At 37.9% G+C, this 24,383-nt stretch overlaps 1 protein-coding gene across 2 annotated transcripts; it reads right to left on the reverse strand.

Annotated features, from left to right (window-relative positions):
• Positions 1-8,649: 8,649 nt before the first annotated feature.
• Positions 8,650-19,582, reverse strand: GMNC (geminin coiled-coil domain containing). Of its 2 annotated transcripts, XR_011529141.1 has the most exons (6): positions 19,120-19,527; positions 17,255-17,429; positions 15,578-15,666; positions 14,560-14,676; positions 11,886-12,776; positions 8,650-9,585 (listed from the first exon to the last, which is right to left on the reverse strand). XR_011529141.1 is itself a non-coding variant. In XM_070582526.1 (5 exons), the coding sequence occupies exons 1-5, from the start codon at positions 19,120-19,122 to the stop codon at positions 12,153-12,155; spliced, it is 1,008 nt and encodes a 335-aa protein (XP_070438627.1). In that variant the 5' UTR covers positions 19,123-19,582; the 3' UTR covers positions 11,638-12,152. The 2 variants fall into 2 exon arrangements, 1 of the variants encoding a protein (XP_070438627.1); XM_070582526.1 differs by lacking the exon at positions 8,650-9,585 and having other exon boundaries at positions 11,638-12,776; positions 19,120-19,582.
• Between the last annotated feature and the right edge of the window lie 4,801 nt (positions 19,583-24,383).

Consider the following 24,383-nt stretch of genomic DNA (forward strand, 5'->3'; position numbering starts at 1 on the left):
TTATCTCTGTTTTCTAATATTTCTCTCATAAGCATCTGTGATTAAAAAATAATACAAATTTTTTGTAAAAATAAATCATTAGCTTTCCTTTTCAATGCTAAGGTAAACCAAGAGCCTTATCAGAGATTATAGATTTGAGTAAGTAACACACCTATGGGTCCAATATATCTGGATGGCAGCAGTGACAATAGAGGTGAAGAGACCAATCTGAGGGCATAATGATACCAAGGGGAAGAGTCAAAGCAATTTGTTTGACCTTCTTTCCCATTCAGAGTCTTTGTCTCTTTCTAAACTCCTACATTCTGTTTGTACTTGTTACAGGAGCTATATACAGTTGTTCTATATGGCTTTGAAAATCTTTTCCAGTTCTCATAATTTGTAGTTCCAAGCTTTCATATTTGATCTTGATACTATTCTTTATAGATGCTTATGATAGTGATAATGATAATAATTAGCATTTCTGTGTACTTACTATGTGTCAGAAGCAATACTAAACATTTCAATATAACTTATTCATTATTTACCTGGAAACTTGAGTTAGGCACTATTATTTTCCCAATATTATGAATGAGCCAAAGTCTTAAAGAGGTTAAATAATGTGCTTAAAATCACACAACTGTTAAGAGGAAAATGATAATCCATTCCAAATTGTGAAGAAATAAGCCCTCTTTGAGACTTACCAATTGATAGTCTTAAGTATTAATTGAGTCTAACACAAGGTGAAGGTCGTCCTAACTGGCCTTTGTAGAATTGGAGACTCAGTGTTCACAAAATCATTCAATATGTCAATATTCCTCAGTGTTGGTTATAACAGACCTCAAGGCCTATTGATCCAATTATAGAATCTATGGACTAGCAAGTGCGAAATGAGGACTTTCTTAGTTCTTTCATATTTAACAAGGTTAACGTTATTTTATGGAGAGTAATATGCTTTTTTCTTTCATATTTTATGCACTTGATGTTGTCTTTAGACAAGCTGAGCCATGTGTCTCTGGCTTGGTAGGAGGTTGGAACTGTCATGTTAGTAATACAAAGGGAAAAAAGTGTTCAAATGCAGCTTTGACATTAAAAATATTATTGCAGAAACATAAGATGGACAGCCACGCTTCAGGGAGAGAAAATTACTTCCTAGGCAGGGTTGTAGAACTTGACTATAGATAAGCTGGAAGGGAAAGAAGAAGGGGGAAAAGAGATGGAGAAGCATGTGGTCAGATACTTGTTACAACCTCCTCTCTTAGAGAGCAGAAGCCTGTTAAAAGATTAAGGTGAAGGGCAAAACCATAAATGACATAAAAGCTTCTGCCCTGCTTTCCCTTTGAGATTCTGGAAGGAAATTGTGTCCTAGTCTCCCTGCTACACAGCAAAGTAAACTTGAGTCCTCTTCGCTTCAAAACGTTTTGTCTCATTCCACATTCTTTGTACCCACACGCATGCACACAAGGGTTTTTGATCATTGTGTATTATAGACTCTGGCTGCTTTTTGCTTTAATCAATTAACATAAATAATACTTAACATTTAGTTAATAAAGCTTTTGATGTTAATTTTAATAGGGTTATTATTTTATTTGAAAATAATGACAAATTAGGAATGCATAATTGGGTGACTAATAGAATGCTCTAATTAACTAAGGATCTGGAATGCTTCTTCCCCTTAGTTAAAAATCGTTTCACAGGGCTGGCCCTGTGGCCAGGTGGTTAAGTTCATACACTCCGCTTCGGCGGCCTGGGGTTCGCCAGTTCAGATCCTGGTGCCAATTTAGCACCACTCATCCAGCCATGCTGTGGCGGCATCCCACGTAGAAAGACTAGAATAACCTACAACTAGAATATACAACTATGCACTGGGGCTTTGCCGGGGAATGGGGCAGGGAAGAGGAAGATTGGCAACAGATGTTAGCTCAGGGCTAATCTTCCTCACCAAAAGAAAAAAAATCATCATTTCACTTAGGAAAAAAATGACTCAAGTATTTGTTGCCTAAATGTCTAACTCAGTCACATAACTTTTTTTGCTTTCCACCGCACATACTTGATTCATTGCTTTGGGAGAATGGAAATCCATCACATGTTCATCACCATGACCTCTGTTCATTGTCTTTGGTTATTATCTCTCTTTAACTTTTCTGCAAATTGTTTTGGTTTGGATGTTCTCCTTTCCTCCACTGCTCCCCACTCAAAACACTTTTTATTGTTTATCTCATTTCTGTTTCTTGCTTTGCCTATGTATACATTTTTATTAAATTGTTTCATGTAATAAAGTTATAATTATGCTTTTGCTTTTGCCAGTTAATATATATTTCATAAGTCATTTCCCTTGTATATAAAAATGAAATGTAAAGTTTGTAAATGCATATATAAAAATACAGTATATTATTAAGGGAACTTTTATAAAACTATAATTTAGGGATGATTAATTGAGTACTAAAAAAATCAATATTTTTCATGGAAGCAAATTTTTTTGACACTCTATCTTTCATTAGATGAAAAAACTAATCTGCAAGTGATGATAGAAAAAACATTGGAGAAAAAATGAATTGACTGCTTCAGATTTCTAGATGAGCTATAACCGTCTAATATTTTATGCAAATAAAAAAACTAGAAGGGACACGTTAAAATATTCACACGCATAAATGAATTTGAAGATACTTTAAAAACTCACTACTCTTTACACTTTCTAAGTTTTTGGAGGAGAAAAGAAAAAGTGGAGTTGACAAATTAATTTACTTTGTTATCCACAATGATTGTGGATATTCACAATGTATAGGAGGTTCCTCTCTTCTCTTGATAATAAATTATCCCATAAAATATGATCCTTGAAGAAAACGGGAATGGATTGCATCTATAATCAGAAAAGAGTGTTCATTATTTTTAAAATTAACCACTCAGAACTCAAAATTCAATATTCTTATCTATTGACAGAATCATCTAGAGGGTTTAGGGAGTCTCAATGACAACTTTTAATAAAAAAGTTAGGTGCAGTCCTATTGACTGAAGTAATTTCATTAATTAAATGTCTCAATCAATACGTGAAATTTTCCATGTCCATCAGAATTTTCTTGAGAATTTCTTCAGAATTTTCCTTCAATATATGAGAGTTATAACGAGTGCAGATTTGCAAATGTTTAATATTAGACATGAGATTTTGCATTATGAGACAACAAATTCTTCAAGGACAGGATTCTGAAGAATTTCTTTCTGGTCCTTCAAAACTAGAAGCTGTTGAAGGCTGAGATTGGGGCTTAGTCATTGTGACTCCAGCACAAACTCTTTCTTGTTCATATAAATAGAGCATTGAGAATAAGGCCTGGGGCTTTTTTTTCCTATTTATGTCATAATTCTTAAAAGTGTAAACATTTTTCACAAAGCGACTACAGTTCCAAGAATTAGACAGTGAAAATATGGATCCATAGGAGTGTACATTGTTACATTACATATAATAAAGAAAATTGAGAACAACCTTCATATCTGAGGACAGGTAATTAGTTAATAGTTATAGTATATTCACACAATAACCATACTAAGTATTAATTGAAAATCACGTTGTACAAAAAAATTTAATAACCTGAAAAAATGTTAATGTTGCACAAAAAAAGGTTATAATACTTCATATATATGCATATATACATACTATATGTATATATATTTTTATTACAATTTTTCCATGCTCATTTTAATACAAAATATATAAATGTGTATACAAATATGTTAACTGAAGTCATTTATGGAAATTTATTTTTTTTTCTTCTTTAGTCTTTACATATTTCTTTGGTAATTTGTGAATTGCTTATAAGCACCTGATTATTGCAGAAAAATGATGCATAGTAACTTCAATTTGTTTTGCTATACATTTTGATTACCAGCTACAAATGAGCCCCACCCAGTTCATTTCAAAAGGCTACTCCATTTCTCCATTCAACTTATTTCTCACTCTCCACAATCACTTGCGAGTGGTTTACTGGAAGACATCAACTCATTGAAGTATTAACATGAAATGATTTTATTTTTCCCTTTTGCTGACTTCAGTCTTGCTGTGCTGAATTACCTTTTCTATTTTTGGGTACATCTCACACGTTTTCAGTCACTTTTGTTCTTGAAACTAAGTCCTGGTGAATTTTAAACTTTAATCTTATAACTGATTGAATTGATAATCTTATAATTGATTCCTCTCCCCCAACATGTAGGTTAACTTTGTGGTTCAAGGCCCTTTAGAATAGGGAGGAGTTCCATTCTTGACATACCTCCTGCTTCCCTTTCTTTTAATTTCAATACATGTCTACCTAACTAGATAAGGTTTAGCCAACTATTATTCATAGTTGTTGCTTTCCTGGCTAATATGACTGGCTGCTGTTTTCCTCTTCGTGGAAGACATCCAAGTACTGATTTTCCTACATATGTTGGACACATGTCTGATTCAGTTGCAATAATCTACAGTTATATCTATTGTCCCAATGTTCCTTCCAGTTTAGTGCTGGTCACTAACAAGAAAAGTCACAGCTTGAGCAATAAATTGTAGGATCACGCTCCCTGGGGGAAATATTTGTGAGGTCTTTCTAGGTAGAAGAACTTCTACATAGCTTTGGTTTAACTACCTCTAACAGCCCCACTCCCCTAACTAGCTCATACCACCTGATGTCTACCCTAGATCTCTTGCTTCTCATGCCCACTGCCTGGAAGACGAATGGGGTAAATGCAAGATGTCTCAAACCCAGCAACTTCTGCAGTGTTTGATCAACCATAAGAATCCTCTTCCCTTGAACAACTTTGGGAGTTCAGGTTGCTCTGCTGCTTCCTCCTTTGTTGCCCTGCCGTCCAAAGTCATAGTGCTGCAGCCAGTGGGAGTCTGAGGAACAAAAGTTCCCATTCCCTCTCTTGCTGTTTCTCCTAATCTTTACATGATTCTCTTCATACCTTGATTTGGCTCCAATGGGGAAATTTCTTCACTCTTCTTCTTCTTCTAGAGGGAAAGTAGTTTGGGTAGGCACGCTTCTCATTGAATATTCCAAAAAATATGATGACTACTACCATATGTTCTCCCTAGTCTTCATGTTATACATGAAGTACATTTAAGATCTTCAAAGAAATCTTAGAACAGCATGTGTAAAAAAGAACCTAGAATTTTGAAACAAAAGCTGGTGGATATGAATCAAGAACAGCTGGTAATTTCTACCACCTACATCCTCATACCTGTGTCTGTGTAGGGTCTGCCTGACTCAGTCTTGAGAAATTGAGAGTATTTTTAAAGAAATCTTAAAAAGTTAACCTCCTTTACTAGTTACTATAGTAATATCAATGTAAATAAGCATGAAAGGTGATGACTGAATTGCTGTATTTTAAGGATGCAAATAAAATATCGAAGTTATTGTCTTTACTCTTTTCGGTTCTATGTGTCACCTCCCTTCTCTTATTAATAGAATATTCATAGAGGCCGTAGTGTGTCTTATTCTATAGAAATTTCTACTGGATTCCAAGAATAGATACTTTATTTTATAAAATAAAGCCACCTGCAGCCACCTGGGCTAGTCATTATTTCCTGGATGGCTCTTACATTTTGCCCTGTTGAGCTTTTCTTCTCCTTTTCTCCTCCTACTTCTACCTCCACTAATGCAAGTCTACCTTTATAACCAATGACTGTCTCTGGCCTCATGCCTTCAATGGATCCTTTCCTGGTTTCCCTCTACTCACCGATTGTAAACTCTTGTAAGACATGGACCATAGTCCCTGGAACATAAAATTGTGCTTTGAATATAATAGGAAAACAGTGAGCATTTATTAGTTTGAATCAGTAGAAATATGCATAACTGCTTTTAAAATGTATTTTATGAAGTATGAAGTTTTTTCTCAAGAATTAAATTGAAATGGACTTTTACTCTGTATGAAGGTTGTGATAGACAACAGACTCTGAACTTATACATGGTTCTGAAAAATTATGAGATTATCTCACAAACTTATGAAATAGATGGGGCAGACATTATCTTCATTTTATAGGTGAGTACACTGAGGCTGAGAAAGGTTAAATTAATTCCCGAGGTCACACAGCTGTGAGTTAAGGAACCCACTTTTTGCACTAGCGTCCTTCCCTTTTCCATAACGTCACTGCGCCCTAGGGAAGGGGACTCTGAACCTCTGTCTGTACGCTGATCTACTTACAATAATAAATCCTAATCATTACCATAGACATTAAACAATCTTCCAGAAGCCCATTCCAAGGTCATTGGAAGGATTTATTTACATTCATCAGAGGTCTATTCTGCATCTCTAGCATTTTTTCTCCCCTTGTTGCTAACAGGATGATTCATAAGAAACCAAATTCATCCTCTATCACTTGAAAAGAAAGCAGCCTATTAATTAAAACTATTGTAGAAATTGTGAGTAAGGGTAATAGGATGGGCTAAGTGGACTACTCATGGTCCTTTAAAGCAAGAGAAGGAAAAGCTAAGTGTCTGGCAACATGATGCTCTATTCCCAAAGGAGGCTGGGATTCCTGGGTGCACCCGCAGCTCTACTGAGGGAGGGGCCCATGGACTGCACTGTGCAGATGCCACTTCCAGGTTCCACCCACAATGACTTCCCTGTGGGCCAGGGATGGAAGAAGGAGGACTCTGAGGCTGTTGTGAGGAGGCACACCTCAGGAGACCAAAATGAAAGGAAGGTGTGTTTTGACCTTTTGCCTGATTGTAATGAGGGTTTCTGACTTCTCACTGCATGCTCGTTAAAGGGCTTCCCCTGCTCTCAGCTTCAGAGAAACTGGAGGGCCCTGAGGGAACATCACCTTTAGAAAGCTCCTAGTGATGGATCTGAGATCCTGGGCCTTATCCCGGGGGTACCAGCCGTTGGATACTAAGTACTCTCTTGAAATGAGAAATTACCTTGAAACCCCCTTTCTAAGACTTATTATTTCAGATTATAAACGTGGAAAAGAGATGAGAAAAAAAGCCATCTGCTATGTCCCTGAAAATGTGTCATTTAACTGCCTGTGCATTTCCAAAGTGAGAAGATATCATGCTGTCCATGTGTTAGAAGGAGTAGGCTCACCATTGTAAATATGCTTTTTCAACTATTTTACTTTCTCTTAGAGTTATACTTAAAAGGATTGTCAGGAAAGGGAATAATGGCTTACTTGAACAGGTGAAAAATCTATGTCCCATACGAAGGGAGGAAGAGAGAGACTTCATGAGCATTGTACATAAACTGCTATGTTAGGCCTTTGTATTAGCAGCAGTATAGAAATTGGAACAGAGATTTATTTCCCTTTTAATTTTTCTGACTTTTTCATTTAAGAAGCATATTAATACTTTTGGCCATGAATAGTTTACCTATTCTGTCCTACTCTCTGTGTCCCAAATTTCTGCAGTAGTCTTCGATTTATACACTTCTTTCTTTCTGAAATGATAGAGGATGAATTAGGTCTCTTGTGAATAATTCCTTTCAGTAATGATGGAGTTAAGAGAGGCTTAGACTTCAGACTAAAACTCTGATGACTATAAACAAAGATTTAAGACTCCTCCTTACTTCTAGACCTCTGGCTCTCAAGCCCATACAGCTTGTAATAGACTGCAGACTGTAAGCACAAATATTGGTCCCAAATTATGTGACATATTGGAGAGAGAACCGGATCTAAAGTCAGTGCCAGGGTTTACCTTGGGCCCCAGACACTTATTATAATATGACCCATTGAACTCTCAGAGGCAGTTTTCTCATCTATGAAATGGGAATCAAGTTGCCTACCTCATGCTGTAAGAGGTTTCCAATAACCTGTCCTGATGACATCCATATTCAAGGGTCATTTAGAGTGAGTGAGGTTTAGGTGTAGTTTTGTCCAAGAAAAAAAACCCGAATATCTCTGTAAAGAAACTAAATGAAATCCAGGTTATCCATGACTGATAACAGGAAAATCTTCATGTAGTCATGAGTTACTGGTCTGATATGCAAGTTTTGAATAATTTCTCTTAATATTAATCTTCCCCTGAGGGATATGTGGCCTAAACAAGGGCCTCAGGGAATATCTTCTCACAATTTTCATACGTAGACATGCTGATATTTTTATAATTCCTTATGGTGTAACTGAGACCAGCCTGGAACATTAACTGAGGCTTTATTCATTTTTATGGGATTATAATACGAAGGACAAGGAGAATGTCACAAAACTAGAGAAGAGCTTATGGGGTATAGCTTGCTGCTCTTCAGGTTCACATTGCTTATCCCATCCTGGTTTCTGTCATGCTTTCGTGTGATGAGTACTATCAACACCATTCAGAATCCATTCCTAGTCATCAGCCTTCCTTTAGATCCCAAACCAGACTCCTGACAAAATTGCCTTAGCACCTAGATCCACCCATATCTGAAGCACAAACTTTTCAATTATGAGAGTTAATTATTTCCTTGCTTTGATTAAACATGTTCCAGTTATGTTTCTCTCATTTAAAGTTAGCTTGAGCACATATTTCATCTTTATATCTTCTGCAGAGCCTAACACAGACTATATCTGTTGAATAAGTGCCTCAGTTATTAATCATACCACTAGTTGGCAATTAAAATATGCATTTTTTATGACGTAAAATTTATGGCAGAAATGAGTAAAGAAGACTTTTTCTTAGTCTGTTGCTCCATTCACTGAAAAGCCTTTCTAAAATAAGGGCCAAAAGTAGGATTAAATAAGGTTTTGTCATTTATTTATTTATTTACTAGACATAAATTCATTACAAAATTGACTCTTCCATATTATTAGAAATAGTTTAAATCATAAACAAATACTAATCATTTAAAATATTAAGCATTAAATTACATTTTACATTTATAGAATAGCCAATGTAAGAATTATAACTGGATATCTGGTTATGTTCGTGTAATAAAAATGTAGATAATAATATGAGAAATACGTTAAGAAATATACCATATAATTGTAGCTTGTAAACCAATTTCATTTGGTTTAGTGAAAAATAAAGAAAAATGGTGTATTTAATATTTACCTTATGCAAATCTTTTGGTAACTGAAACAAATGTAAAATTGTGTATCTCAACTTTACAGAAGTAAACTTATCAAATGTTGTGACTGGATGTATTAACTCCACACTTTCCTCTGCTCCTATCATGTGGGTCGGTTGTTGAACTGATTTGTCATACTTTAAAAGAAAATTTCTGTCTTCTTGAAATAGATCAAATAGAGAAATTCTTTTTGTTGGCTCACTGCTTTCTTTTCTTCAAATGTTTTAAAATTATAGTTTAGTATCACTGCAGACTTAAATAATCCCATGCGTTAAATGCCACCTGCCTAAGTGAGGTTTTCCAATTGGTGTAATTTTTCACATACTGGTGAGATACAAGTTTGATTTATTTTCAGATGATCAGAGGACATTGGAAATGTCATCAAATTTTAAAAATTGATACTAGATTCTAATTTTTATGGGAGGTTAGGTAAGAGAGTGCTGTACGCACAAGGCATTTGACCCTTTAGGCCACTTAACATCTAAAAGCCTCATTAATGTATCCTGGATAAGAGAAAGAACCATTAAACCCTAAATGCTGAAGAGAGTAGTCTGGCCACACGCATCATACAAAAGAGGTGCAAATCAACAGGATTATGGTTAAAACCTAGGAGAAGAAAATCCATTATTAGAAAACGTTATGCACAATATAACAATATTCATCACAATCACAAAAGTATTTAATTTTTATTTCTCACTTTATATTAGTAAAATATTAACTGTGTTTTACTGGAGGGGTATGGTAATACCCCAAAAGTTAGCACATATACTCAGGTGAGAGAAATTTGTAACTTTTTAAACATTAACAAAATAATTTTCTATATATAATTCAAATGAATATCAAATGTCTGTAGATATGATTGTGAAAAGATGTGGTTATTTTCTTCCATATAACCAGAGCAAGTTATCATAATTTACCACAAATGTGCTATAATTTCTTAAAACCAGGCTGAGACCAAGTTTCGTTTAAAAGTTATTACATTTTTTGTGGCTTTGTTTTATGTACCAAACGCACCGTGCTAAGCCTGGGTACTTCCTCATGGTACATAACACATGATAAGGTGCATAAAAAATGCAAAACAAATATTTGTTGACTGATCAATTTCGTTTTACAGTTTCATCATTTAGACTTTCAAAACAGTTATGTTGCTTTCTTGATTTCTAATGTATTAAAACAAAGCCAATTCTAATTATTAAAGTTGCTATTTTAAAAAGAGATAAATTTCACCCACACCAGGAGCACACGTACTAGAATGTACTAGGCATTTTTTTTGGTTTTTTTAGAACATAGAATGTGTTCTCTCTCTTCCTAAGTCATGAAAATACTCCAGAGGATAATATGAATTAATATCTTGCATTCTTCTTCACAGATTATAAAGAAAACTGGGTGGTAACAAAAGTTTATAAAATATATTATTTGCTCACATCACCAAAATAAAGCAAAAACCAAACAGCAATAGCAACAAATCACGTCTTCATTACAAAGAATGTCAAACAGCACCCTTCCGCTCTCAGGCAATGACTGCACAAGGTGGCTTATTGAGATGTGGAAAAGACAAAAATGGGAAAGACATTCAACATGGTGGATTTTATCATTAACTGAAGTTTGGTCCAAAAAAACATAGGAGCACATCTTTGATGTGTAAATTATTCTGGGAAGGATAGGGAGCTTGGGGGATTGGAAAGGAGAACTAGCATGAGCACTAAGAATACATTATTTTTATTTAGAAAGAGAGAAATCTTTGATGTCAACATTTGCATTAAATCTATGCACATTTATTTAAAAATTAATGTCTCTATTTTTTAGATGCAAGTTATTCTCACACAGCTTGACTGACTGAATTCACCTGTAAAACAGGCTCCTACCAGGAAAAGAATACTGTGATCAGAGCAACGATTTCTAGTGTTAATTACAAATGGTTCACATTTGTTTTCAATTGTTTATAAAGTTTACCCAACATATCTGCAGTGCCTATCAGAACTGAAGACAACAGTGACCTGGGATGGCAGTGTTTGAGTAAAGCTGATGGCAACCAGCCTCAATTCAGAGAATGCTAGTAATTATTTAGTCCAACTTCTGTATTCTCCAGCTAGGAAAACTGAATCTTCACGCCAGGGAACTAGCTTTCTCAAGGTCACAGTAAATGAGCGGCTCTAAGTTTCATGGGGTGGCTACAGTGTCTAACTTGGTGACATTTTATCACCATCCCACAGCACAGTGCCTGGTCTAGTAGGTGTTCTACAGAAATTTAGGGTGGGTTGATGAATGAAAAAGTGAATACATGAATGAGTGAGACAGTGCCAGGCTAGGCTGGACTATACTTTCACAGAATAGAAGTTTGTCAGCATCTGAGTAGTTTAGGGTGATGACTCGTTCTCTTACCACAAGTCCCTCAAAATGTTCTTGCTTGAGCCATGTTGGTTAAAGACACAATGTCAGATGCCTATGGAAGCTGATCTACCACGGGCTGTTTTGAAGTAATTTTAATTCTCTTTCATCTTTTATGAGTGGTATTGCTTATCAGTAGAGTCATAGCTGTTAGAAGAGACTCGTTGTCAACTCTACTGCGGGACACTCAACTTACTGAAATGCCCTACACATAACATTACTCACATCTACACAGGACATTACTCTCATTATGTCTTCAAATGGTGATGGGCAAAGACACTTGTTTCTACCCCATCCTCAGCTATTTGAACACTCAATAACAGGCAGTTGGAGCAATAATAGCACTCATTCTAAAGGCAGTTTTCAGAAATGAAGAGGAGCAGGAGAGGGAGACAGGTGGAAGGGTGAACTCTGCGAACACTTAGACCACTTGATGAAAGAGGAAAAGCTGTCAGACCCATTATAGTTAGGACAGCATAGGTAGGTCTCAAAGGACTATTCAGGCAATCGGAAAATACCTTTTCAAGTATAGGGCAAAGGGAGGAAGTCAACAGCAGGTGTTGCTGCGTAAACAAGTCAAATTTAGGTGAAAGAAGAGCAGGCATGTTTCATTATGGATTCTTGGAACCTATTCTCTGCAGATTTAAGTGGGTAATTGAGAGTGACACTTAAAGTGGCAGGAAACAGTCTGGGCAATAGCTTCCGTATTCCACATAGTCAGGTTCAAGTGCAAGAGAGGTCTTTGTAAACAGAGTTCGCGGCAGTCCTTTGTGATAGAAGAGGGGTCACTGAGACTGTTTAGGGACCCAGGTAAACTTCCAGCCTCCGTCTTCATCGCGACGAACAAAGGCTTGACCCTGGTGGAAGGAATGAGTTTTCACATTACAGTGAGGACTCAGGGATGTGGAAAAGGCCATCTCCGTCTTATTGGGTGACACATCAGAAGCATAGTAAGGAAGAGTTTCCAGCCCTCCTGGTGGATTTGAAAGTTGAGAAAGGAAGGGAAAATCTTCCCTGTGGCTGGCAGTGCTGTGCGACGGGGCTGGTCTGTCACCTCCGTAGTCAATTGGCAGATCCTCCTGGGGAGCATTTTCATAATCAACTGCATCATCTGGGAACTGGGGAAACGTGCTGATGATTCTTGTGGGATGAGAGGAGAGGGCACTGTAGTTAGCTGATAAGGTGTCATCAATGGTGTTGAGGTCTTTTAACCCAAGTGTTTGAAGGACCCAGGGATCCACAGGGGGCCCAGGTTGTTCTTCACAGTTAGCAAATTCACTAGAGAGGTTTCTCTTGGCATTTTTGTGATGGGGGATCTCAGGAGGAAAATATCTTTGCTCTTTGGGTTTCCTCTTCCCCTTTCTGAACTTTCCCCATGCTTTGGAGAACTCATCTGATGACAGCAATTTCTGGGGAAGGAATATTTGAAAATATACAGTTAGATAATCAACTAAGATCATTTTCTTTACTGTTGCCTAATTACACCACCTTCAAATATTTGCTAGTCATCTTAATTCCTTAGAAAATTTGATTAAATTTTTATTTTTGCACACACGCAAGTATAACTGATTGAAGTAGCTTCTGTTTCAAAATTAAAATCTATGGGACAAGTTACCACCTAGAAACTCCAATTCATATTTTTTTATTAGTCATTTAAAAGTTGAAAGGAGTAAATGATGTCTTTACAAATTTCAATTCAGGGAAGTAATGAGTATCATGATGATGACAATAATAGCAACTATCCTGTTTTGAACATTGGTTACATGCATGATCTCATTTTATATAGGCACTATCAAAATCTCCTTTAATGAGGAAACTGAGACATAGGCACATTAGTGACTTGCTAAGGGTCACGCAGCCTAGATTTAAACCTAAGCCATCTAAATCTAGACAGAACCACTGACTGAAACACTGTGTGACACTGCTTCCTCTTATTTCATTAACTTTCATAGCACTCCCGTGGGATTTGTTATATTATGCTAAATATCTCAAAATTGAGGATGAGAGAAAAATCTGTCTAATTTATACCATACTAATTTAGTAACTGTTCTTTTTTAACAGAATGGTGGGTGGAGTTAGGAGCTCAGGACAATAACTCTGAGATGTGCTCCCTTTTTTAACACAGCTAACTGAATTGTGAAGGAATTAAATATAGTGTCCTTTCTTCTCTGAAAGGCTATGCCCAATAAGAGTAGTAAGAAGCATCATCAATATAGATGAAATAATATCAAATAAGGTAGCTTGTCTAGAAGTAAGATCAAGACTGATGGTAGAAGCAATAATAACAGAATGGAAAATAGATAATAAAAAAGACAAAACCCAAAGAAAGAAAGAACAACGAAAGGGGACTATGGGCAAGCTATTCATCCTTGAGTTAGAAACAGTTCGTTTTAAAAGTGTAAGAAAAAACATTCATTAAAAGATAATCCAATTGGCTATATCTAATTGCTAGTCAAGAGATCTCGGCTCCAGCCATACTCATAACATTTTAGAGCTGCGAAGAGTCTTAAAAGATCTTTTAGCCCATTCATTTACAAATGTAGGTAACAGAGGCCCTAAGTGAGAGACTGATTTACCTCAAGTCAACAGATAATTAAAAGAACCGATGTCTCTCAGCTCTGATTCCTGCTCCAGTGTTCCATCCATCTAACTCTGTCTTTTAGATTAACCTCTGTTGTCTCAGCAATTCCGTTGACTGGCTTTTGATTCCTTTTTTTCTTTTTTAAAGATTTTATTTTTTTCCTTTTTCTCCCCAAAGCCCCCCAGTACATAGTTGTATATTCTTTGTTGTGGGTCCTTCTAGTTGTGGCATGTGGGACGCTGCCTCAGCATGGTTTGATGAGCAGTGCCATGTCCGCGCCCAGGATTCGAACCAACAAAACACTGGGCCGCCTGCAGCTGAGTACACAAACTTAACCACACGGCCACGGGGCCAGCCCCTGGCTTTTGATTCTTAAACAACTCCTTTTGTAATATATGGCTAAAATCTGCCATCTAGATACTTCAGAGAAATGATACATAAAGATTCTTGCAAAACTGCTTTATTTCCTTCATAAAAATCCATCCTTCCAATAAATGCATTTCAAGGCACAATTGCTTAGTACACTTCTTACATTTAACCAAGGAGTTTTACCCAAATGGTCTCCTTTCTCACGTCACTGTTCTGTCCTTATCAAGGGGATAGTTACATACCTTGGCCTTTTCCTCAAGACATTTAACTAAAGCAGAATTCAGGTATTGTCTGAGATGGTTGTTCTCTTCATGTAACCTAGCAAGTTCTTCTTCCTTCTGCACCAGAGTATCCTGGAGCTGCAAAAAGCAGACAATGGTGAAGGCTGGTCCACTATATTGACTTTGTAACCTTACAATAATGCCACTGATCCTTAACCTGCTTAAACTTGATTATCATTCTGTTTATTTTATGAATTCAACCTCAGGGAGCCCTCGTCCTCAGATGCCTAAATGCAACCTACATCCACCTACCATCTGACTGTTCAGTTCTGTGCTCTGAATTTTAGATTCATTGCAAAGTGCTGGAAGAGATTACATGACTTTCAAAATTGTAAGCACAATGGAATCGGGGAGGTATGTAGGAAAATGAGCTGCGGGCAACTGGTTAAATATAGAAAAAGGTGCTTAGAAAAGTTTGACTGGTCTCTTTCCTTGCACATCAAAAAAAGAAGAAAGGAAAAGGTGGGTTGGCTTCTCTCAGCCTCAGATTGATCTGTTGTGTATCTACTAGATTAAATTACTCCCTCAGGAACAACAGCCAACAAAAGGTGGAAAATGAAGCAATCTTTGCAAAAACTTTTATAATCATAATTCCTTCTCCAAGTGACTGGCTATGTTTATGGTTTAAAAATACCATCACACTCATACCATTTGATCTCTCCAAAAGCCCTCTGAGGTAGGCAGCACCTACTGCAATAGGCAAGGAAAAGGAGGCTTCAAGAGGTCATACAACTAAAATGTGCAAAGACATGGCTTGACTGCAGGTCCTCCTAGAGGGTTTCAGTGGTGGTGGTAGTGGTTGTTTTCTGTGCCAGTGATCACCTTTCATTGCTCTGTGGACAGATATCTACTTTGGTTCTAAACTGAAAGTCAACACATGAATTTAACAAGGGAAAAGATGCAATGTGACTTCAAAGGACATTAAGAATGGACTGCATGGAACATGGCTGGTCTCATTGTTCTGATTATCTATGCATACCTGCTTGTTTCTGTAGAGCTGAGAGGAAAGCTGAGCCTCTTCCCAAGAACACAAGGTAGGAACAGGGAAATTTGAGTCACTGGATGTTTCTATGTGAAAACACCAAATGGAAACTGAGAAAACACACATGCAGTTTGTGTGCAATTAAGAACTCACCAAAAGATTTTGGAAAGTTTAACAGGTTCAATTACCTTTCTAAAAATAGCTATTGTCTCCACCCACGAAAACAAAATATTTAAAGCTGTTAGAACGGGCAAGCACACTATGAAAAACAAATATTTATAGACTATACGCCAAAGTGGTTACAGAGAGGAATTTTTAGGAGTTAAGAGGTCACATTCCTCTCTAATATATGTACTCCTGCTGACTAAATTTATTAAGACTGTTCTATCTGCATTATTAATTCATTCAAATATTTATTGATCTTCCTCTCACTAGGAATAACGCAATTCCACTAGTTTTTTCAAGTTTTTATCTTATTTTCTAAGCTTTAGTGCTTGATAATAAAGTATTTGGCTCTAGAATCAAATCCAAGTTTTGATGCTACCATTTATCCTCAGATGAAAATCTCTGTCTGCCTGTCAGTTAAATCTGATGGAGAGTATTTACTCAGAATTCTATGTGCTGGCACTTTCTACTTTAAAATAATTTGGACTTGGCTTTTCTAAAAGACTGATGAAAATCTCAGAACTGTAACCCAAAGTCATGTATTTAAAATGTCATTATCTATATGTCTTTTATGTTTTTCAAAAAAAATTTTTTTTCATATTTGACAGCACACTATACCTACCAATAAAAACAAGGCTTGGGCATGCTAAATTGGTTTACTTTGACTTTCTTTTCGCCATCTAGTAAGTTCTGACTATTGCCTTCTTCTATTTAAACTGAAATATTACTGAAATATTTTTGATTAAAGTAGAATAATAAGTAAGGAGACAGGAATATAATTTTATACACCATTTAGTTTCATATTCTTGGGCATTCTGTTTTCTCTGTTGCCTGTGGTAGAAAGCTAAAACTGAATAACTTTCTTCCTGACATATAAGTGTGTTTCAATATTTTGGGGCTTTTTGTTTGTTTGCATCTTTTCTCAAATTCAAAAAACTCTTGCAGCAGAACCAACAATAAAGACATTCCATTCTGACATTCTGAGAGTTTTTCCAGAAACTTGAGTGAATACAGAAAAATCCTTTAATATTTATAAGTATTGTTTACTAAACCCCAGGTCAAAATTAATTTCCATCAATGTTATACTTCCCTCTAAAGTTGAAGTTTTCTTTGTGTAAAAGGGATTTTTTTTTAGTCTTATAAGATACAGTTCATAGAATTTCCACTATGAAATGCTCCAATTGGTATCTTGACTACAAAAGCATCCCACTAGAATGGTTTACAAAACTTTGATTCAAACTCCCTTAGTGAGTTGGAAATTTCCCATTACTGTAAAGTGTAAGGAGAAACTCATATTGTCCAGCAGGCAATAGGAAGAATCCCATTTTCACTATTTTGCAAGTACGAAAAAGCAGGTTATTTAGGTTGTAAAATGCAAGAGTCTTTGGGCTTTCTTATACTTTCCATGTCATCCCTCCTTCGACAGAGATCCAGCCCATGATGCTTTGCAACTATGGGTGATAGAAAAGGGCTTCAGATCTACTAGGAAAGCAGAAGAGCAGAACTTACCCTGTGCCTGTGGTGCTTGTTGGGGCTCTCTGTTGTCCAGGAGACCAGCAGCCCAGAAAGAGACCCGAGTCTCCGTGGAAACGTCAACACTAGATTCTGACGTTGTAGTGGAATACGGGCAATTATAGTTCTGGCCTCCTACAAAGTACTGGTCTTGGCAAGGCAGAACCGTGTTCTGTGAAATTCAGTACGAGGGGTAGGGAGGTCCCAGGAGATGGGGTGATGGGAATTTGGAGGTGGGGAAAGGGTGGGAAAAAGATGCAGAAATTTCACACAGTGAATCAAAAATAGTAAAGGTGCTAGTATAGATCCCAGATTAATTTTGAGTGGTCAACACACAATTATTAAAAGGGAATCAGCTCCTTGGTTTACCCAGTACCGTCCTTAGTCCCTCTCAGCAAAGAATAGGCTAGTATTGGATGGACCAAATTTGTAAATATCCAAGAGTATTCTCTACTGCAATGTCCGCGTCATCTCACAGGCTACCCAGGATCAAAGTAAAAGGAATTCTATTTAATAATTTGAAGACATGAGAACCATTTGGCTCTTTCTAACAAATATCTTAATTATATTTCAATATCCTTGAAAGGCACAAAGCCCAGAATGCTAAAGCTGAAATGGACAGAACATGACCTTCTTATTTTAGTCTCAGTTTCTGAATTATAAACTTGCCCCATTCCTTCCTCCCTCCTCCCTATGGTTTTAAATGTTGCCGGATCCTGTGGTGATCAGAAAGGTGTGAGATATCTCTCTCTCTCTCTCTCTCTCTCTCTCTATATATCTATACATATACTCCAGAGATAACTAAATAAGTTTTGCTTAACTTCAAGCACAGGAGCATAAGCCACTCCAAGTAAACATATAACGAAAGCTAAAATAAGTTAGTCAGCAGAGACAGCGAGCTCCAGGTCTCTCCATCAGTAGTTCTCACTGCCCTTCCGAAGCAATCTTGCCACCAGTAACTGCCTGGCACGCACTCTCCACTGCGTTCTGAGCCAGTGAGTGTCTGCTGCCCTTGACTCCTCAAACCTCAAACACACAGTTTTTCCAAATGTCCAGGCAGGAGCAGGTATACAGCCTTCCTGGGTTAATTTGTACAACAGCCCATTCTTAATTATTTGTCAATGTTTAATCAGGTAAAAGTCAATCATTTCAGCACAGTCCAGCTTTGGACAAAGTCTTTATTGACCATTACAAGTCTTTTGTTGACCTGAGGACTTTCTTGGGCATAACATACACAGAGAGAAAACAAGAAGAGGAGAAAGAAAAGTTAAGTCAATTAAGTCACACTTTGTTAATGGTCCCGATAAGCTTAGTTTTGAAAAAGTCCGGTTTGGAAGCAAGTCCAGCTTGGGCAGTGCACACCAAAGAAATTCAGCCAAAAGTGTATCAAGTTCTATTTTCTTTTATTCTAAAAGCATGTTTGTAGGCAGTTTCCCTGAAGTTATTATCGGAATCAGAGATGAGCTATTACGCAATTGACACCTGAGAAGAAAAGAAACCCCAAATACGCCTAGACTAGTTCAAGGTCAAGTGTTTGCAAATATGCGCATAATCTGGAAGAAGAGATGGAAAAAAAGGTGAGTACAGGTGAAGAGGAAGAGAAAGTTGGGAGAAAGTACAGAATGTAGATATAATAGAGACGACAAAAGGATGAAAGAAAGATCGAGAATAAGAAAGAGAGAGAAAGAGAAAGCCTGGAGAAGACAGGAGAGAAGAAAAGGGAGATGGGGCAGCAGAGAAGACCTGTTTTGATTGGCAGGTAGCAGAGAAATCTTGCTTCCAGGGTGGAAGAATTCTAAACGAAAGGTCTCAGAGCCCCCAGGGTTCGCCAGCGGACGGGCTAACGCCAGCCCCTCACTTACCATCTTGCAGTGGAAGAAGGCGCTGCAGAAACTGAGCCCGCTCTTAATTTTTTCGGTAAAGCCCGTGGGAGCTTTAAATGGGACTGAGGGGAGGAGCTAGGAGAGGCGAGTTCTAATCCGCGGGAGCTCCGGGTGACGCCCGGGGCTCCCGGCGAGCGCCGCCCTCTGATTTGGTGCAAGGCTGTCATCCTGGTGACGACCCACCTAGCTAAAGCCAAAGTCACTGGCGCTCATGGGGACCGCCGCGCCGGGACCTGGGACCTGCGGGTCGGGGACCCGGCAGTAGGACCAGGGCAGGGCCCACGGCGCTCCTCCTCCGGGTGCGCGGCGCTGCTTCAAACCCCGCGCCGTGCCGGCCGCAGCCCGCCGACCGGGCGCCGGGAGCCAGGGGCTGGGCGTGAGCGCTCTGCCGGCCCGACGGGGCGAACGCAGCTCCCACTGGCTCTCGCTCGGGGCGCGCCGCGGCGGGGCGGGGCGGGGCGGACTCGCCGGCCCGAGTGGCAGCCAGGGCGCAGGGTCAGGAAAAGGCCAAACCCGCATCTCAAGGATCAGGGCAGCACTTGGAAAAGCCCATCCAGCAGGCTGCTCCTGTGTGTTTTCTGGCTACTTGATAAATATCAATTTTCTGTATGACGTTGTGAATTGATTGCCTCTTTTTCCCCTTCTATTTGATGTGTCTCATTTTCCCCGTATATATATTAGAATAATATTAATAATATTAATATTATTCTAATATATAATATATTAATCTATATATTAATAGAATAAATTATTACAATTAAGAAAAATTAGTGTGTTACTGGTTCTCAATTAAAGTGTTTTATTTCCATCATCTTTTCTTTTTCTTGTTTCTTTCTTTTTTTTTTTTGAGAAAGATTAGCCTTGAGCTAACATCCACTGCCAATCCTCCTCTTTTTGCTGACGAAGACTGGCCCTGAGCTAACATTTGTGTCCATCTTCCTCTACTTTACATGTGGGACGCATTCCACAGCATGGCTTGACAAGCAGTGCGTAGGTCTGCACAGGGGATGCAAACTGGCGAACCCCAGGCTGCTGAAACAGAACATGCGAACTTAACCACTGTGCCACCGGGCCAGCCTCCCATCATCTTTTCTCTTGCATTTTATTCTCACAACAATATGGTGTTATATCTAGAGAAGAAAGAGGAGTAATACCATCTTTTAAAACCATTCCTCTACTACTAGTAGCCAATTCTTATTTCAACTGGCAATAACCCTAGGAGGCAGGTCCTCTTACTGTCCGTGTGTTAAAGGATGATGAGTGAAGCTCTGAGGTTAAGAAATTTGACACAATATTAACACAATTAGGAAGTGGCAGACTGGGGATTTTAACCTCTGACTCCAGCATCCATGCTCCTAATTACCATATATATGATTTTCGACTCTCTTTGACTTCTTGCCACTGCATATAGCCATTTATGTAATGGGGATCGTTATGGACTGAATTGTGTTCCCCCAAAATTCATATGTTGAGTCCCTAACACTCAGTGTGATTGTGCTTGGAGATGGGGCCTCTAAAGAGGCGATACAGGTTAAGAGGTCCTTTGGGTGTTGCCCTAATCCAGAAAACTGACATGCTTATAAGAGGAAGAGACACGAGGAAAGGCTTGCAAAGAGAAAAGGACATCTGAGGACACAGCAAGAAGATGGCCATTTGCAAGTCAAGGAGAAACTGATTACCCTGCTAATGCCTTGATCCTGGACTTCTAGCCTCCAGAACTGTGAGAAAATAAATTTCTGTTGTATAAACTACCCAGTCTGCAGTTTTTCTTATGGCAGCCGTAGCAAACTAATACAGACAGGGTGAAGGAACTGAGAAAACTTATTCTGGCTGGCGTTGACCTTGCTCTAAACCAGTTTTGAAGTTTAATTATTCTGCCTTGTATTTTACTTATCATCCATAGCGCGTAGCAGTGACAAAGCAGATGCTTATTAAGTGCTATGTGTCCAAAATTAAGGAAGGAATGGAAGAGGAAGAGGAGGAAAGTACCAGACTAGATAAGTTCCCTTTCTCTTGCTCCAACACTGTTTATTCACAAACATTTTTTCGAGTGAATAGTACCAGGTTTGGGGATCACTGCCTGGAAGATACTGCCTGGGTTACTTGACATGACTTATTTCAGTGAGCGATGTGAGAGACTAGTCCCCTCTTGCTCTCATTGCACAGGGGCAAGGATGCCCAGGCAATACGACGGTGAGATGAAGGGAGAAACAAATCAAACCCATTTAGGCTGTAAGAATCAATGATCTTGTTTGGGGCCAAGAAAACTTTAATTAGGTTTATGATGCACTCCGGGGCAGAAAAAGGAGGATCAAGTTGTTTTGTTTTTGGAAATTATCCTAAAGGAGACATGTGATCCTCTAGAAGATACAATTTTTTTGACTCTAAAAATGACTTAAAATGGGCAATTGTGCAAACATGGTGTGAAAATAAAGGACATAGGCTTTGCATCCAAATATATCTAGATTCAAATTCCTGCTCTACGTTCTGAGATTGAATCACCTAGGGCTATATTAAATCCTCAGCTCCTCTGGTAAATGAGGAAGGAAATACCTACCTGAGAGGATTATTAAAGAGCTGATCACTAATGCTTGAAAATTCCTAATTCACTGCCTACATCATGACTAGTAGGAATTATTGGTAGGTGTAGAGGACTCTCCCTTTGAACACAAATGCTGCTGTGCCTTGCTTATTGAAAATAACTGAAAGTGAAATCTACATTTATCAAACAGGTTTATTTTGAAGGCTAGAAATATTTTTTTTACAAGGCTTTGGTGGATTTTAGGCACACAAATGTTTCATAAATCATTAACTACTTTAGCTTAGTGGGAGAGAGAATCCGTAAAGTTAGACATGAGGAGCTATCGTCAATTGAACATCAATCAGAAGATGAAGGCGTCCTGAAATCATAAACTAACGGGAACATTTCCAAATTCTTAACGTCTGATTTAAGCACAGCTTGTTATTTAAGATCCACTGCTTATGGATGAACCTTATTTTTTTTTTTTGTTTGGTGACTTTTAAAAAATGAATCAAGTAATCAATAAGTGAAACGCTTTGGCCATTTTTTATTCATATGTATGAAAGAAAGAGGTACACCTTCCTTAGTGATTGCAACTCATGTAGATGCATTTTCTTCTATGAACAACATGATCAGTTAAAAACTGCCATTTGTATTGTGGCTGAAGGGGTGGTGTTCAAAGGAAGGTGGCTAATAACAGCCCAATTATTGCCTCAGGCACTGCCTCCTGCCAGGGCAAAGGTATAACAAAATAGGAGGTAATCTGACCTGCACACAAACCAAGTTCGCAGACAGAAACGGGTAGAGTGTGATCAGAGGTGGGCCAAGGAGATAAATAGATTGGCATATGGAATGTTCTTTTATTTCACCCCTGGAGGACACTTTATTCGATTACCTCATTAGTAAACTCAGTAGCATATATAATAAAAGAACAATTTTAAAATTCTCTTTATAAACATAGACTTTTCCCATAGCTTCAACAGCTGAATCTCCAGGCAATCAAAAGATAGCATTTCCACTTTCACATGTAGGTAAAGAAAAGCGTAACCCTTAGAGAAAATTCAGTGCGGTAGATGATTTACACTGGAAGATTTCACATTTGCGTGTTTTATTTCAGCATATCTGGAGAACAATGACACATTTAGTTTGCTGAGGCATAGTTTTGAATTTCGCCTCTCCAGAATGATGTGCAGAAATCAGTCACGTTAATGAGCACAGAGCCTTGTCGACTCCCCGCCGTCTACATGTCAGCACAGCTTCTAGTAACCATCACATGTGCCATAACTTGTGCAGTGGCAAAAACTGTTTCTACACGAACAAGAGGTATACGAAAGAAAGTCACCTGCTAATTCTGGCAACAGGAATGAAAAAATAAGCTTGAGAAAATGATATCAGGTTATTAGGCAGAAAAGAGAAAGGCCTTGGATAAATTAAAGAGTGAAATGTTCAATTCGGGCCTGACTTGGATTAGCGCTATATAGAATTGAGAGAGTGAGGAGGAAAGAGAGATTTAGGATACTGGTTTATTGGATGTTTCAGCCAGAATCAATTTCAATAGTTTTATAACCAGCTTTAGCTCTTTATTTATTTATTTATTTATTTTTCTGCTTTATCTCCCCAAATCCCCCCGATACATGGTTGTATATCATTAGTTCCAGGTCCTTCTAGTTGTGGCATAGCTCTTTATTTATTGACTCATTAAGTGATTGCTTAATTTTTCAGTTGTATTTGATTGTATTATATTAAGGAAAATTGTGTGCTATAATGATATTCACAAATTTGAATATTCTCAAGTCTAAGGGTATAGCTTTCAAATAGCAACTATCTATTTCATCTTTGAGGGATAACTAGCCAATGGATGCAGATCTGTATTCACTGCACAAAGTGAGGCAAACCTTTTCTGCCCTCTGTAGAGCTGCTGTCTGGCTTTTCTCATAATACGGTGCTTAAAAGTAATATTTGTGGGCCAGCTGGAATAAATAGTTGAGGCTTATTCTGGCTGTTGATAGGCACGGGAATCCCATTTCTCCCAGGCCCTATCAGGCCACCATGAGGACAGAGAGCATCAATACCTCCAAGGCTCTAACTCATCATGCCTTGCTGCAGTGGTTGAGAATCTCCTCTCTGTGGTAGCTCATCTGGCCAAACTGGAATAAAATAATCTCAATACTCTATAAAAATAAATGCAAAGCAGTGAAATTAGCTTGACATTACAACAGCATTAGAGATGTGGAATCCCAAATAAAACAAAACAAATACAACTCAATGCCTCATTACTTTAGTCCAACTACATTAGAAAATAATCAAAATAGTGAGTTATTATGATTACTATACATCAGAGATGTGCTAGTCTAACTATAATTTGAAATAGAATGCGTTTCTGCTTCCGGAGCACTGGTATATTCATAAACTAGGCCTCTCCCTTCATTTCTCCTGAAATCTCTCTTAAGGATTTTTGATGGAGAGGTTAGTGGATGGATTTCCAACTAGCGATTAAAGACCTGAAAGGTGAATTGGCACTGACTATGGCATCCAATTTTATCCTGAAGATAAGAGAAATAAAGATATCCATGCCTGGTTTCTTTAAAAAGCTTAGTTCAGAGTACAATAGCAAAACAGGACAACTGTGGCCTGATTCCTTCCAGTCCTGGAATTATCAGGGAACCTGAAATAACGTGACATATTTCATGAAAAGAAGACAAAGAAATATATTTAGATACAA

The sequence above is a fragment of the Equus przewalskii genome, chromosome 18 (assembly GCF_037783145.1).
Source record: "Equus przewalskii isolate Varuska chromosome 18, EquPr2, whole genome shotgun sequence".
Classification (NCBI taxonomy): Eukaryota; Metazoa; Chordata; class Mammalia; order Perissodactyla; family Equidae; genus Equus; species Equus przewalskii.